Genomic DNA, 17,030 nt, shown 5'->3' on the forward strand with positions numbered 1-17,030 from the left:
CCCAGGTTTGATCTCCAGCCCAAGTATCTCAAAAATAATAATTAAATAAAAATTAATTAATTAATTCTATTACTTAAAAAAATTCTTATATTATAACCAGTTATGATAGAGCAATAAAAGAAGAAAAGAAAAACTAGAAAGATGGAGAGAAAAAGGAAAACTTCTGAAGAGATATTCACAGATTTGATGACAGAAGCACCCAAATATACATATGGGGAAAATACATATTAAAAAATACATATATACACAAAGAGCAGGAGAAATAAACAGAAATGATAGTGAGAACCAGGGGAAAAGGAAACAGGGAGGCCCACTATCTTTATGTAAATGTATAATGTCATTATTGAAGTAATCCACAAACTCTTCCTATAAAGGGCAAGATAGTAAATATTTTAGGATTTGTGGGTCATGTGCAGTAACTCTACCCTGCTGTTGAAGGAGGAAAGCAATTACATACAGAAACACATACAGGGAAGCAGATTTGGCTCAATTGATAGAGCGTCCGCATACCACACGGGAGATCCAGGGTTCAAACCCAGGGCCTCCTGACAAGGGTGGTGAGCTGGCCCACATGCAGTGCTGATGTGCATAAGAAGTGCCATGCCACGCAGGGGAGTCCCCCACATAGGGGAGCCCCACACACAAGGAGTGTGCCCCATAAGGAGAGGTGCCCTGCGCAAAAATAGTGCAGCCTGCCCAGGAGTGGCACTGCACACATGTAGAGCTGATGCAGCAAGATGATGCAACAAAAAAGAGATGCAGTTTCCCAGTGCTACTGACAAGAATATAAGCAGACACTGAAGTACACACAGCGAATGGACACAGAGAACAGACAACTGGCAGACGTTAAGGGAAGAAGGGGAGAAAATTAAATAAATCTTAAAAAAAAAAAAAATTCTACACTAAAACTGAGTATATGAAGAACAAATGGTATATATGTCCAAAGAAATATTATTTACATTTCTAAGAGCTGAAAAATTGGAAAAAAAAAAAAAAAGCAAAAATTCTGTCATATTTCAATTTACAAAAGACTGCCACTGAAGGCCTCTTGAGTACCTACCAGGTGAAAAGTACAACGTTAGATGCCTCCTCTATAAGTCTCATCAGCTGCCTCACACCAGTTCTCATGACTGTATCAGAAGGCATTTTTACCCTATGGCATTATATGCATTTTCTACAATTTCCAGGTCAACAAGGGAAACACATTGACCTAAGCACTTGGAGACATTTCCTGCTGATCTGTCCTGGGCATTTCTCCTAGGTAATTTTGGGAAAAAAGGTGCTCCCACCCAAGCTCCCCCACCTCTTTATTCTGCTGTGTTTGCTGCCATCTCCAGCGCCGTTTCAATGCTTCCTTTTCTGCCCCCTTCTCCATCAGTGCATACAAAGCTTTCCGTAGCATCAAGTCCCGATCATGGAAACCCCACATCCCTGTGGCAAGAAAGCACGGTGGTTACCCAGACAACAAAGATGACTTATCCTGACACCACTGCACTTGTTAATTATGGTACACAGATCCTGGCATGAAGGCTGAAGACCAGGTTCAAAGAAACTCCTGCTGTGATTTAGGGGAGTAGTTAATAAAAAATGAGAGGATATTCCTACTCTGCAAATTCAGAAACTTCAAGAATTTGAAAGTGGAGAATATGCCACATCCCACAAACTCCTGACAGGAAAACTTTACTCCTGAAGTAAATCTAACACACTAAAATTCAGTGTAGCAATGGATAACAAGACTAGTCTGCTGCACAGCAATCAGTGTCAGAGTTGATTGGAAAGTGGGGACTCTTTTTTTAAAGTTAAGGCAAATAACACATTGAATTGTAGATAGGCTTTATAATTTAAAATAAATAGGACTCACAAAGGACTACTGAAAACATATTTTTATGCCCCAAAAGAATAAATATTAAGCAAATTATAGATACAGATACAGATAGCTATATACTACTGCTTATTATACTGCTTCTGGAGCTCAGCTCTCAGAGTAGAGCCCATACTAAAGCATGCGTTCTCCTTACTATCTCTTAACAAGAGTGAAACACCAGGGTAGGGCTCTTTCCCATTTCCTCTCCTGCCAATACACACACACACACACACACGATCTTGCTCTAAACCATCACTTCTGCCTAAAATCAAGGTTAGATCGACTCCTGCACATGACTTTTGACTCCCTTCCACAGGGGAATGGAAGGAATTGCTTTCTAGACTCACCAAGAGAAGCCGCATGTAAGAGGCAGTTCCCATCTCCAGTAGTTGCCAAAGGAAGCAGCCTCTGACAGGAGGGGTCCACACTCACCCACCAGTTCAAACGCCCTGCAGAAACATGATAGTGGAGGAAAAGGAGGAGATTATCCAAGAAGCCCTTCTCACTTCCCTATTTCAAAAACAAACTCCAAATTTGCCTCTTCCAGGAAGCCTACCTGGAATAAACACTGTCAGTACTGATTGCATAATTTTTTATAACTTTTTCACTTTAATGTGTCAGAATCTAGTGTGCATGATTGGTTAGATCAATGGTTCTTGAGTAGGGATTATTTTGTTCCCCATGAAACATTTGGTAATACCTGGAAATGTTTTTGGTTGCTGCAACTGGGGAGGAGTGCTACTGGCATCTTGTGGGTAGAGGCCAGGAATGCTGTTAAACATAATATAACGTACAAGACAGCCTCTACAATAAAGAATTGTCCTGCCTAAAATGTCAATAGTGCTGAGGTTGAGAAATCCTGGGTTAGATGATGAGGCCAAGGTGGCAGGTCCAAATCCTGTGTTGGCTAATTAGTCTGGCTCTGCATCCTGCACTCTGATCAGGAAACCATTAACTACTGTAGTGACAAAGCTCAGCACAACTCCACTGTCAGTAACAGAAAAATAACTAAAAGCACATATTCAAAAAGTCCTGAGTATCAACTGCTTATATAACAGTCGGCAAGTACATGCATGATTTTAAAGACATGAGCAATAAAAAGACAAAGTACATAAAATACTCAAGAAAATTAGCCTCAATTCTGTAGTCATCCCCCAATTGCCAACCCATTATTTATCCAAGGAAAATATTTTATGAATGACACTTAAAAATAACCTTAATTTTCTTTAACTACCAAAAGTCTACAAAAAGAAAATCTGGCTTACAATGTCACTAGCCACATACTAAACTTTAAAAAAAAAAACCTAGAAATAGATGTACATGGTTTAAAAAACTGCAAGATAGAATAGAGGGATACAAAACAAAAAATAAAAAGGCCTCCTATATACCACCCAACCAAGAACAACCTGCACTGGTGTGGAACACCTGTTAAAATTGACAACAGCACATTTTTATAATTATACTATTAGTTAAAGTCCATGGTTTAACCCAGGGTTCACTGTTTGTGTAGTTCAGTTCCATGAATTCTTCTTTTTCAATTTTTATTCTGTTACCACATATATAATCCAACATTCCCCCTGCACCAATCACACTCAGAGATATATTTCAGTGTTGCCAATCATGCCCACACTTCTATGCTACCATCACTACCATAATCACCAAAATATTTCCATCATTCCAAATAGAGACTCTTTACAGTTTAAGCCTTAACTCCCTATTTCCAACCCCTATCCCATCCGCTCGTAATCTATGTTCTAGATTCTGACTTTCTGAGTTTGCTTATTCTAATTTCATATCAGTAAGATCATACAATATTAGTACTTTTGTGTCCGGCTTGTTTCAGTCAACCTGATGTCTTCAAGGTTCATCCTGTACCAGGACTCCATTCATTTTTATGGCTGAATAATATTCCATTGTATGTATATACCACATTTTATTTATCTGTTCATTGGTTTATGGATACTTGGATGGCTTCCATTTTTTGGCAATTGTGAAAATCCTGCTATGAACACTTGTGTGCAAATATCTGTTCAAGTCCCTGTTTTCAATTCTTTGGGGTATGTACTAGTAGTGGTAGTTTTATAATTAGCTTTCTGAGGAACTGCCAAACTGTCTTCCATAGTGGCTGCACCATTTTACATTGCCACCAGCAATGAATGACTGTTTATGTTTCTCCACATCTTTTCCAACTACTTGTTATTTTCTGTTTTTTAAATGGCAGCCATTCTACTGTATGAAATGGTATCTCATAGTGATTTTGACTGGCATTTCCCTGATGGCTAAAGCTGTTGAGCATCTTTTCATATGCTTTCTGGCCATTTGGATATCTTCTTTGAAGAGATGCCTGTTCAAGTATTTTTTTTTTAAGACTTCTTATTTATTCCACCCCCCCTCCCCAGTGTCTGCTCTCTGTGTCCATTTGCAGTATGTTCTTCTGTGTCCACTTGCATTCTTGTCAGCAGCACCGGAATTCTGTGTCTCTTTTTTGTTGCATCACCTTGTTGCGTCAGCTCTCCATGTGTGCAGCACCATTCCCGGGTGGGCTGTGCTTTTTTCACGTGGGGAGGCTCTCCTTGTGGGGCACACTCCTCGTGCATGGGGCACCCCTATGTGGGGGACACCTTTGCGTGGCACAGCACTCCTTGTGCGCACCAGCACTGAGCAAAGGCCAGCTCACCACATGGGCCAGGAGGCCCTGGGTAGCAAACCCTGGACTTCCTATATGGTAGGCAGATGCTCTATTATTTGAGCCACATCCACTTCCCCTGTTCAAGTCTTCTGCCCATTTTTTAATTGGGTTGTTCGTTTTTTTGTTAAGTTGAAGGTTTTAAGATTTTTTTTTTATTAATCCCCCCCTCCCCACCCCCATTGTCTGCTCTCTGTGTCCATTTACTGTGTGTTCTTCTGTGTCTGTTTGTATTCTCATTAGGCGGCTCCGGGAACTGATCCTGGGACTTTCCAGAGTGGAAGAAAGGTAATCATTCTCTTGCACCACCTCATTATCTGCTCATCTCTCATTATCTCTCATCTGTGTCCCTTTTTGTTGCATCATCTTGTTGCGCCAGCTCTCCACGTGGGCCAGCACTCTGCATGGGCCAACTCACCACACAGGCCAACTTGCCTTCACCAGGAGGCCCTGGGTATTGAACCCTGGACCTCCTATATGGTGGACAGGAGCCCAATTGGTTGAGTCACATCTGCTTCCCTGAAGGCTTTCTTTACATATTCTGGATATTAATCCTTTATTGGATATGTGATGTATTAGTCAGACAAAGGAGTGCTGATGCAAAATACCAGAAATCTGTTGGCTTTTATAAATGGTATTTATTTGGGGTAGAAGCTTACAGTTACCAGTCCATAAAGCATAAGTTACTTCCCTCACCAAAGTGTGTTGCCATGTGGTGGCAACAGCAAGCTGGTTTTTGATGTCTGCCAAAAATTCAGGCTTCCTGGGTTCCTCTCTTCCCAGAGTTTGTTCCTCTCTGGACTCAGCAACTCTACTCCTCTGTGTGCTTACTTCTAGGGCTCCAGTTCAGAGCTCCAACTAGCTCCTCTGCTCTTTTGTGTAGTTTCTCTGTGAGCCCCACCCCCTCAATGTCCTACTGATGTGGCCCAATCAAAGCCTTAATCATAATTTAATCAAGTAAAACTGATACCTCTGAATCCAGTACAATATAATATACCCAGAGGAAAAGATCAGTTCACAAACATAATCCAATATCTATTTTTGGAATTAATAAACAATATCAAACTGTTACATTCTACCCTCTGAATTCCAAAAATATATTACAATAGTCAAAAAAACCTTAAATCAGTAACAATGCAATTACAAAATCATATCATAATCAATTTTAAAAATACAGTTTGTCTTAGGGCAAAGACCTGGATGGCAGTAGACCTCTGAAACTTACCAAATAATTTATCTGCTTCCAATACACAAAAGGACAGACAAAGGAAAACATTTTCATTACAATGAGAAACTGGGAGGGAAACGAGTCTTGGGCCCTCTACAGTTCAGTAAACCTAAACATACTTCATTAGATGTCCAAGTCTTAAGAGGGTGGTTTCTTCTCCCTGAGGTTTCATGAGGACCCATCCTTTCCACAGGCTTGCCCAACAGCCATTTTCTTGGTTCCACCCTCATCAAGCATCTGGGTGTCCACCAAGCTCCAGACCTTACCCTCCAAGAGGATTGGGATGATTGCCACACTTTACCCAACCTTTATATTAAAACCCCTTGGAAAGTGAAGACAACAATCATACATACAGGCTCAACCCTCTCAGGGCAACAAGTTGATCACCTGGCTTTCCCTAATCCATGGGGGACAGGCACACCCCTCTCAGACATATGGGGTGCTGACCTTAACTGCCCTAATCCTTGAGGAATGTGCTCCACCCTTTCTGTACTGTGGGGTGGCAAAACCCTCCCTGAACCAACCGGGGACAGGAACATCCACCCTCTTCAACTGCTGGGACAAACTCACCTTCCTCTCTGTACACATGGGTGGGGTTCCTCCCTTGGCCCAAGGCAATGTCTTAATTCCAGATCTCAGCTTCCATGATTTTCCTCTTAAAGCTGTTTCTCTTTCCATCTCTCCTTTCCATGTCTCTTTTAGTGCAAGCTGACAGTGGTTTTTGTTCATACAGCTCTCAAAAACCCTGTTCGTTTAGCATGCAAGAAGCAGGGGTGCAATTCATCAGACAGCCAGACTTTCCACAAGTCTTTCCAAGATAACTGCATCTTCAATCCTGATTTACAAGTTCCAAGTTTTGTTAAGTCCTCAAACGGGGCACTTCATTTCCAGAGGCTTGGAATTTCCCAAACTAGTTCCTGTTTCTTCGTGCCCAACAGTTCAGTCCTCAGCTTCTCTCCCTCATCTAGCATTTTGCTATAAGTTGCAAGGAAAAGCCAAGCCACTTCTCTGAGTCTACTTTGGAAAGTTCAGCTAAATGCCCAGGCTTGCCATTTTCAAATTCTGCCTTCCATAAAACACCAGGAGTTTCTTGCTAAGTTCTCTGCAACTTAAAAACATGGATTGCTGGCAGCGGACTTGGCCCAGTGGTTAGGGCGTCCATCTACCACATGGGAGGTCCGCGGTTCAAACCCCAGGCCTCCTTAACCCGAGTGGAGCTGGCCCACGCACAGTGCTGATGCGTGCAAGGAGTGCCGTGCCACGCAGGGGTGTCCCCACATAGGGGAGCCCCACGCGCAAGGAGTGTACCCTGAGAGGAGAGCTGCCCAGTGTGAAAGAAAGTGCAACCTGCCCAGGAATGGTGCCACACACACGGAGAGCTGACGCGACAAGATGACGCAACAAAAAGAAACACAGATTCTCATGCCGCTGACAACAACAGAAGTGGACAAAGGAGATGCGGCAAAAACAGACACAGAGAACAGACAACCAGGGTGGGGGGGAGGGGAGAGAAATAAATAAAGAAATGTTAAAAAACAAACATGGATTGCTTTTCCTCCAGTTTCCAATAGTTTCATCATTTACTTCTAAGGCCTAATAAAGTCTCTTTAGAGCCCATATTACTATCAATAGTCTCTTCAAAGCACTGTAGGTCTTCTCTACCAAGCATCTCACAATTCCTCCAAAAAATACCCCTTACCCATTTATAAAACCATTCCAGCATTCTGATAATTGCAAAAGCACATCCCCACTCTCTGGTACCAAATTGTGTATTAGTTAGCCAAAAGGGTGCTAATGTAAAATACCAGAAATCTGTTGACTTTTATAAAGGTATTTATTTGGGGTAGAAGAATACAATTATCAGGGTATAAAGCATAAGTTACCTCCCTCACCAAAGTCTGTTGCCACATGTTGGAGCAAGATGGCTGTCGATGTCTGCCAAGATTCGGGTTTCCTGGGTTCCTCTCTTCCCAGGGCCTGTTTCTCTCTGGGCTCAGCTGCTTTGCTCCTCTGTGTGCTTATTTCCCAGGCCCCAGCTCCAAACTCCAACTAGCTCCTCTGCCCTGCTGTGTACTGTTCTCTATGAGTTGGACAGGGACTCAGTGTCCTACTTGCGTGGCCCAATCAAAGCCTTAATCATAATTTAATCAAGTAAACCTAAAACCTCTGAATCCAATACAATATAATATGCCCAGGAAAAGACCAGTTTACAAACATAATCCACTATCTAATTTTGGAACAATATCAAACTACAACATGTGGTTTCCAAATATTTTCTCCCATTGTGTAAGCTGTCATTTTACTTTCATGATAAAACCCTTTGAGAAACAAAAGTTTTTAATTTTAATGAGTTTCCATTTACCTGTTTTTCTTTTGTTGCTTGTGCTTTGGGTGTAAAGTTTAAGAAACCACTGCCTAACACAAGGTCCTGAAGATGCTTTCCTACGTTTCCTTCTTGCAGTTTGATAGTTCTACCTTTTAAATTAAGAGCTTTGATCCATTTTCAGTTGATTTTTTTAAAAGATCTATATTTATTTATTACCCACACACCCTTGCTGTTTGCGGTTGCTGTCTGCTGTCTGTGTCCATTTAGTACATGCTCTCTGAGTCTGCTTGTCTTCTCTTAAGGAGGCACCAAGAACCAAAGCGACCTCAGCTAACTGGTTTGTTGTATCTCTCAATGTCTTTCCTCTATGTCTCTTTTGTTGCATCGTCTTGTCTTACCAGCTCGCCTTCTCCAGGAGGCACTGGGAACCAAACCCATGACCTCCAATGTGGTAGGCAGAAGCCCAATTGCTTGAGTCACATCCACTTCCCTTCATTTGATTTTTGTATGTGGTGTAAATGGAAATCCAGTTTTCCCAGCATCATTTGTTAGAGACTATTCTTTCCCAATTGAGTGGTCTTTGGCCCCTTGTCAAAAATCAGTTGGCCATAAATGGGAGTGTTGATTTCTGAGCTCTCAATTTTATTCCATAGGTCTATAGGTCTGTCCTTATGCAAGTACCATGCTGTAGCTTTGTAATATGTTTTAAGATAGGGAAGTATGAGTTCTCCAACTTCATTCTTTTTTTTAAGATGCCTTTAGCTATTTAAGGCCTCTGACCCTTCCATATAAATCTGAGGACTGACTTTTCCATTTCTGCAAAGAAAATTGTTGGAATTTTGATTGGGATTGCATTGTGTGGGGAAAAAGAGTTTAAATTGTATTTGAACTTTGTATGACCTGTTCCTTATTGTAGATGTTGCAGTTGTTCCTGATTATTGTAGATGATGTTGCAGTTCTGATAGCAAACAACTGCTCGGTAGTTTCTAATAAATATGATGTGGAAACTAGGGTCGAGGCTCTCAGTTCCAGAAGCTGTGAGTCCCCTGGTCACATCTTTATCTCCTCTCTTGTGTCTTTCTCTCTGTTCTTTTATTTCTGTAAGTTCTGCATTGTCTTCCCTTTGAGCCAACCTATCGCTGAGCTGATCTTAGCAGTATTGAATCTAAAATTGTTTTGGGCATTGACATCTTAAGGATATTTAGTCTTCTAATCCATGAGCATGGAATGTCCTTCCATTTATTTAAATCTTCTTTGATTTCATTTAGCAAAGTTTTGTAGTTTTGCAGGTATGTCCTTTACATTCTTGGTTAAATTTAGTTCTAGATATTTGATTATTTTAAGTTGCTGTTGTGAATGAAATTTTTTTCTTGTTTCTTCTTCTGATTGTTCATTGCTTATGTATAAAAACACTACTGATTTTTGGTTGTTGATCTTGTACCCCACCACTCTGCTGAGTTCATTTATTAGCTTTAGGAGTGTTATTGTGGATTTTTCAGGATTTTCTGTGTATAAGATATCATCTGCAAATGAGGAAAATTTTGCTTCTTCCTTTCCAATTTGGATGTCTTTTATTTCTTCTTCTTGCCATAGAAGTTTTTAAATACCCAATTAGCTTTTCCAGAACTCTCAGCTGCCTCGTCCCATTATACAACTAATTTTAATAATAATTTAAAATAAATACAATTGTAAAGGTAAATAAATATTTTGGGGAAGGTTCTTATAAATAAATGTGTCTTTTATATTATCATGACTGTGCATCATGTACAGCACTGTTCCTTTCTGTTCACATGGGTATTCCAGAGCGAATTATAATTAGTTTGTATTTGTGTATAGATTGATTTTTAAGTACTCCTAGGCCTTTCACATGGATATCTGGTTTCCCCTCCATTAAACAGGAAACTTTGAGAGGGAAGTGTTTAATTTGTGTCCTTTTTCTAGCTCACTACATGCTTATCATATTGACTGCTAACAGTGACTACACTTAGACCACCCATTTAGACTAGAAGACATTGACCAAGCCCAGCCCCTCCAAAACTCCCTCAATATGGCTGCCTATAGGTGAAGAGTAGAGGGAAGAACATAGGAGAGATGCATCACTGACCTGCCTGTTCCAAGGCAACCAGCATGGATTGTTCAATGAGGTCTCTTTCTATGAAGCTGCGGAAGTCTTCATTGTACACAGTGAGATCTGGGAGCTGGAAGGCACAGATGGGCATTTCCAGGGGGTGCTCACTGCTCCCCCCACCCCCACCATTGGAGGAGACATGGGACCGGGCCAGGGAAACAATGCTGGAGCTGGCGTGGGAGATGCCCCTAGACAGGCGTTTTTCTGCAATGAGAAATGGAGTCACCTTAGAATATACACAGGCCACTCAGAGAACTCTCCACTGATATAATGATGGGTATCTTTCCACAGGGTTTCCAGTCAGGGGAAAACTGTACATCTAACTGGCTAGTGAATTTCACAGTCCTTCTTCTCAAGCCAAATACAACTAAAGAAATACAGAAAGTGTTATTTTTGTAGACACTCCCTTGATGTAATTTATCTGACCTTCCTCTCCCTATGACTATGTCTTCCTCCTCTTCCATTTCCCAACATGATAGCAACCCACTCATTTAGCCACTTGGTAATTGTTTGGTGAGAGGAAGAGAAATCAAGTTTCACTTGGTTAGATTTAATCAAAGAATCTTTCTGTTAATTTTCAGGGTATTGGAAAATGTAGAAAAAGATTTCCATTATAAAAAGAAAATTAATGACAAATCTTACACATTCAGGAACTTTCTTACCTACCATTAATGACATCTATTTATATTACTTACTACAATTTATCTTGATATGCGTATTTATCAGAAATTTCTAAGTATACTTGATTCTTGATTAACATGATAACAGAGGAAAACAGTACTATAGTCCCCAAATCATTTCATTTGCCTTTTGAATACAAAGCACTTACAGTTCCTCAGGAGATACTCCATTCTGATCATAATTTGCTCAGTGTAATATTTTACAATTCATTTGATGACTTGAGTTATATAATAATTCTCAGAAGGGGACAGTAGCTAAAAATCATTTTGGGGAGCAGTTCTCCATTAAATATATGCCAGAGATGATGCACAATAAATCAAGAGTCACCAAATGTTATTAATAGTGATATTATTTTTATAGTATTTTTTTAGGTATTTAAAAAGTACCATATATTCATGGAAAAAAGCCCAAATACTATTAAAAGGTATAAAATGTTTTTTAAAAAGAAGCCTCCCTCTCATTCAAAACTCCTGATACCTTCCTAGAGGCAAACTTTTGTCTTCTTCTAGAAATTTTTATGTACAAAGAAACAAATGCATTTTAAATCATTTTTTAAAATACAAATGGGAGCACACTATATACATTGTCTGTATATTACCTTTCTCAAGAGATTTTAGAGATTTTCCCAGAACAGAACGTCAAGATCTACCTAATTTTTTCTAATGGCTGCAGAGTACTCCACAATATGGACGATTGTACTTTATTTAACCACTCCTCTACTGACTGATATTAAAAAGTTGTTTCCAATATTTTATTATTGTAAAACGATGCTGCAGTGAATATCCTTATACACTGCACATGCTTGTTTACTTATTTTTTTTACTTATTCACTTTGTTTACTTATTTTTTAACTTATTTGCTTATTTTTAAAGGATCTCTCATATATACTACATATATGACAAATGCCTAGAAATGAAATTGCTGAATCAGAGTTTATGTGCATTTTTCAATTTTGATAGATCCTGACAAATATTAACAAATTGTCCTTAAGAGATAGATAGTAGTGCTCTTTTCCATTCTACCTTCACCATTATTTCAACAATTATATTGTTATCCTCCTTTCTCTACTTCATTCACAGTATCTGAAGAAGACCTAAAGAGAAAGTGAGGGGCTCTAGCACCTGAATGGATTGAAGCCACCTTTAATCAGTTCAGCTGGGTAAGAGGGGGAGGAGGAATGAAATGATCTCCAAAAGGCCACTAGACTTTCTGACTGCATTAGCAGTCCCCTCCCTTCTTATTCCATAAACAGAAACATCCCTCAGTCACCCCAGTACCTTGAACGATGTCATCCTGCCGCTGTAAGGTGGGTCGGGGTGGGCGAGTAGATTCTCTATCAGAAACCCCTTTTTCAGGGGTTCTGGGGCTACAACTCCCTTCACTAAAGGGTGGGAGCAGATTTCCTGCATGAACTTGACGTAGCTGTTCAAAATCACTGAGGGCAGCGCTCACATCCCAATTCTTTCCTGGTCAGGATACAAGGCAAAAAACAAGTTGGACACTGTAGAGTACAGAGAAATTGGGCAAAGACACAGAAAGATAACTCTAACCATTCTAAAATAATAAACACACACTCATGCACACTTCAATCATTCCCCTTTCCCTGTTTTAATTTTCTTCAAAATGCTTCAATATAAAATATTACTAATTTCTTTATTTACTTATTTACTATCGATCTCCTAAATAAGCTCCATGAGGTTCAAAACTTTTTCTCTCTTGTTCAATTGCATATCACAAGTACCTAGAACACTGCCTAGTAAATAAAAGGCCCTCAATAAATATTTAATGAATTTACTGAATAAAGGAAACATTCCTTATATTATGGATTCATTTTGGCACTTAGGATGTCCTGGTGGTATTACTTTAAATTTGCAATCTACTGAGATAAGGCCTTTTTCAAGGATCTAGAAAACATTCCCTACATTAAACATCTTAAGATTGCTCCCATCTTAGGGTCTTTTCACTGACTACTCATGCTGCCTGGCTCTAACCCCAAATATCTATACTCCATCTCCTTCAGGTACTTGCTCAAATGTTATATTCTTAATGAGAGTTACCCTGACCATGCCATATAAAAATTATAACCCACCTCATCATTTCCCTTACCATTTTCCATAGCACTTAACACCTAATAATATAATTTATAATTTCTAGTTATCAGGTTTATTGTCTGTTCCATTAGAATATAAGGGCAGGGATTTCTGTATGTTTTGTTTAAGACTTAGAACAGTACTAGGCACTCAATAAATATTTGCTGAATGAATGAAGGAGTTTCGTCTGAATCAATTAATGAATGAATAACATCTGTCCTGGGAATTGGATCTCTATCTACAGTTATCTGCTAAACTCCTAGAAATCAGGTCATCCTAACAAACAACATGTCTAAAATTGAATGTCCATCATGCTCCCTTCCAAAATTTATTGCTTCTCCTCCTACATTCCCTAAATTAATAAGGGTTTCATATTCCTTCCAGGTCAGGAACTTCAGTCATTTTCAGAGCCTCATTATTCCTCAGTTCCTATTCTTTCTTTTCCCTCACCATCCAGTCATTCATTAGATGTTTGTACCCCTGAAACATCTCTCAAATCCATTCTTTCTTGTGCATTTTTATTGTTACTGCCTCACTTCAGGCCCTCATAACCTATCACCTAGTCTTTGGTCTCTCAGGAAGGGGCTCTCTAACTGGTCACTTTACTCCTGACCTCTCCCCTCTCTATTTTCTTTATACTTACTTAATACTACAACTAGAGTTAACTTTTAAAGGAAAAAACAAGATACAAAAATGAAGAGAGGCGGCGGACTTGGCCCAGTGGTTAGGGCGTCCATCTACCACATGGGAGGTCTGCGGTTCAAACCCCGGGCCTCTTTGACCCGTGTGGAGCTGGCCCATGCACAGCGCTGATGCGTGCAAGGAGTGCCCTGCCACGCAGGGGTGTCCCCGCATAGGGGAGCCCCATGCACAAGGAGGGCACCCCGTAAGGAGACCCGCCCAGCGCGAAAGAAAGTGCAGCCTGCCCAGGAATGGTACCGCACACACACGGAGAGCTGACATAACAAGATGATGCCAACAAAAAGAAACAGATTCCCGTGCTGCTGACAACAACAGAAGCAGACAAAGAAGACATAGCAAATGGACACAGAGAACAGACAACCGGGGGGGGGGGGGTCGGGGAAGAGAGAGAAATAAATAAATAAATAAATCTTAAAAAAAAAAAAATGAAGAGAAAAAATGAGGATCAGATCCTGTTTATTCCATTTTAAAATTCTATCTTAAATCCATCTACTTATTTTTATTGCTACCACTGTAAGTGAAGGGCAAATTGGGTACTGAATTAGTAAACTGGAATTTAAACCCTGATCTTCCATTATCCAAACTTATGTTCTTCTCAAAGGTAACAAAGCAAATGTCAAATTGCCACACCTTGCTAAGGGCTGACAATTTAAAAAGTTACTTAGATATGCTAAGAACATGCTCTTTCCCCCACAGGTTTACTTGTTTTGTCATTATAAAGTTTCATCATTTAAAAGTATCTGTTATTTATGGCTCTAAACAAAGATCCATACACATATGATCCTGATCCCCCAGGACCCTAAAATCTAGAACATTCATATTTATGTGTATCATGGTGGGTCATACACTAATTAGATCACTGGAAGTAACTGAAATTTAAGGCCTACCATACACAAAGTAGATTCCTGATCACCTTAAATGTTCCAAGGCTTCCTCACAACAAATATCACATTTCCTCTCTTCTCATTTTTTCCCCAATGACTCCTTACCTTCCAGGAGATCTCGAGCCAGCCCTGGCTCTGCTCCTGTAGAACGGACAAAATCCGACAGGACAGCATCCATGTCCAGGGTCATGTGATCATTAAGGACTTTCAGGCAGACGGATGTAGGCAGGGCATAGATCAAAATTCAGGCCTCCACTTAAGGAAGAAATAAAAGCATAAAGCTCAAATTATGCTGCAACAGGATGATCACAGCCCAATTTCAGCAGCTTCCAAACCAAATGGGGAAAACTATCCTAGTTCATTCATTTCAGTGGAATTTTAAAATAAACCAGTTTAAAATGTATTATGGAGAATAACGTTTAATTTCCTAATTACTCATTAATCTTAATTTTTTACCTCCTACATTATCCATAAAACCATTACAAATAATGCTTTTCCTTATCTTTTTAGGGTATTGCTTATCCAAACTAAGGGAAGGAAACAGCAGACTACCACCCTAAAGACTCTCTACCTATGCAGTTCTCACACATGGTACCTTCTTTATTTCCTTCCTTGCACTTGATATACTAGAACTATTTTAATTAGTTGCTGCCTGGCTTCTTCATCCAAGATGTAAGTTTTTTGAAAGCAGTGACCTTGCATGTCTTGTTCACTAACATATCCCCAGCATGTATCATTTGCCACTTAGTACAGTGTTTGGCACATACACTGGATAACTTCAGAGTTGACTTGTGTTCTGTTGCTACCAGTGGAAATGGGAAAAGTAAATAGGTAGCTAATATTCCAGAACTACTCAAAATAAAACAAGCTATTCTGCAAAGTAGATATGGATCCCAAAGGTTTATAACAAAAAAGTCAATCTTCATCCTCTCCTAATTTCATGAACCTAGGAAACATGTCTACTTCAAACATGCCCATCCCCACCCAAGATAAGTGACTGCCAAATAAGTTCACCTGAAAAAAGATTTCTTCTTTCAGCTCTCACTTTGGCAGAAATCATGTCCCTGACCTAACAGCCTGGCACCGATTCACATTCCTTGAGGCTAGCAGTCTCAACTGAGGAAGCAATAACACTGGAAAATTCTCTCTAACCAAATTCTGCTACCTCAGACAGGTTTATAGTTCTCTGTAGAAGAGGACTTGTTCATAAAGTCACCAGGTACATGCCTGCCCAACTGCCCCCACCAATGCACTGCCTTTTGGGGGAAGTCCAAAAGTAGAATTCTTGGAGGCAACAGCTGACTCAGGTAACTGTCTCTTCAGAAACATTTCGTCTTAAACATCCAAAAGTCCAACGGTGATTCCTAAACACCTCCCCCTATTCCAGCAAATAGCTTATTTAGTGGTAACTATTAGGATGTAACTAATACGTTACTAATCTGATTACTAAACACTAGATGTTTTATTTGAGAGATGACAAAATAGAAAGCTTTCTCCTGTATGTTCCATTAGTAAAAGAGATCCATGAGTGCAGGGACATGTTTCATATTTATTTGTAGCCCCCAAATCTAGAATAGGTCTATAACATAGTAGGCAGTCAACAAATGCCTGATGAATAAATGATTAAATGACTATGTGAATGAACCTCCAAATCAGCCACCACCAAACCAATCATTTGAGGCTTAATTTAGCAGATCAGAAATTCTAGTGGACTTAATATCACCTCTATGTATTTAACAGTCTGTACTGGGCCCAATCCTTCTCTGAGTCTTAGAAACTCTCCTTTCTACAGATAGATCAAAAATACTGTCATTATTCCCACCATCCTTGTTGCATAGGATTTTTACCTAGACCTGTGAATTTCACAACTAGTTTGGTGACTTTGGTCAAAATATTTACACCTACAGGGTTTCAGCTGCCTCTTCTATTACCTAGACTAGGATTATATGATTTCTAAGATTCTTTCCAGGCTTAAAAATGTATATCTTCACTTCAACACACAGCCATAAGCTGTAATTCTTAAATTCTCTTTCAGGATAGGTATTTCCAAAGTCTAATTTACTTCCATTTCAAATCACAATTCTCAGAAAATACTACTAATACATAAAGGATTTTTGGCCTAAGAAACCTCAAATTCAAAATGACAAGTTATAAAATAAACTCATTCCTATCATTCAATACTGAAGAATTAATTCCTTCAGAATTTATAAGTGAATGAATGGATTTTCCCTCCCCTATCACAGGAAAGAATTCCTTCTCCAGATTCATTTTAAGTTGTAGGAGGTAGAAGCACCTCAAAAACCTTAAATGCATGAATAATCCAAAACCAAGAGCATAGCTGTAAAATGAATTTAATTTTCTCTCTAAAAAACATGCATGCAGGGAAGTGGCTGTGGCTCAATCAGTTGGGCTCCCATCTACCATGTAGGAGGCCTTGGGTT

General features: G+C 39.6%; 1 protein-coding gene across 16 annotated transcripts in view; it reads right to left on the reverse strand.

The window, feature by feature from the left end:
* Positions 1–17,030, reverse strand: part of OTUD7B (OTU deubiquitinase 7B) — a 69,927-nt gene that overhangs the window by 14,172 nt on the left and 38,725 nt on the right. For 8 of the 16 annotated variants that reach the window (XM_058309623.2, XM_058309622.2, XM_058309617.2 and 5 more), the window contains 5 exons: positions 14,695–14,844; positions 12,191–12,379; positions 10,209–10,436; positions 2,212–2,313; positions 1,304–1,431 (listed from right to left, as the gene is read on the reverse strand). In XM_058309623.2, coding sequence (XP_058165606.1) covers positions 1,304–1,431; positions 2,212–2,313; positions 10,209–10,436; positions 12,191–12,379; positions 14,695–14,779 — 732 coding nt within the window. In that variant the 5' untranslated portion in view covers positions 14,780–14,844. The remainder of the gene's footprint in view (positions 1–1,303; positions 1,432–2,211; positions 2,314–10,208; positions 10,437–12,190; positions 12,380–14,694; positions 14,845–17,030) is intronic. The other 8 variants (XM_071207407.1, XM_058309625.2, XM_071207403.1 and 5 more) reach the window with 1 other exon arrangement.

The sequence above is a fragment of the Dasypus novemcinctus genome, chromosome 13 (genome assembly GCF_030445035.2).
Source record: "Dasypus novemcinctus isolate mDasNov1 chromosome 13, mDasNov1.1.hap2, whole genome shotgun sequence".
Classification (NCBI taxonomy): Eukaryota; Metazoa; Chordata; class Mammalia; order Cingulata; family Dasypodidae; genus Dasypus; species Dasypus novemcinctus.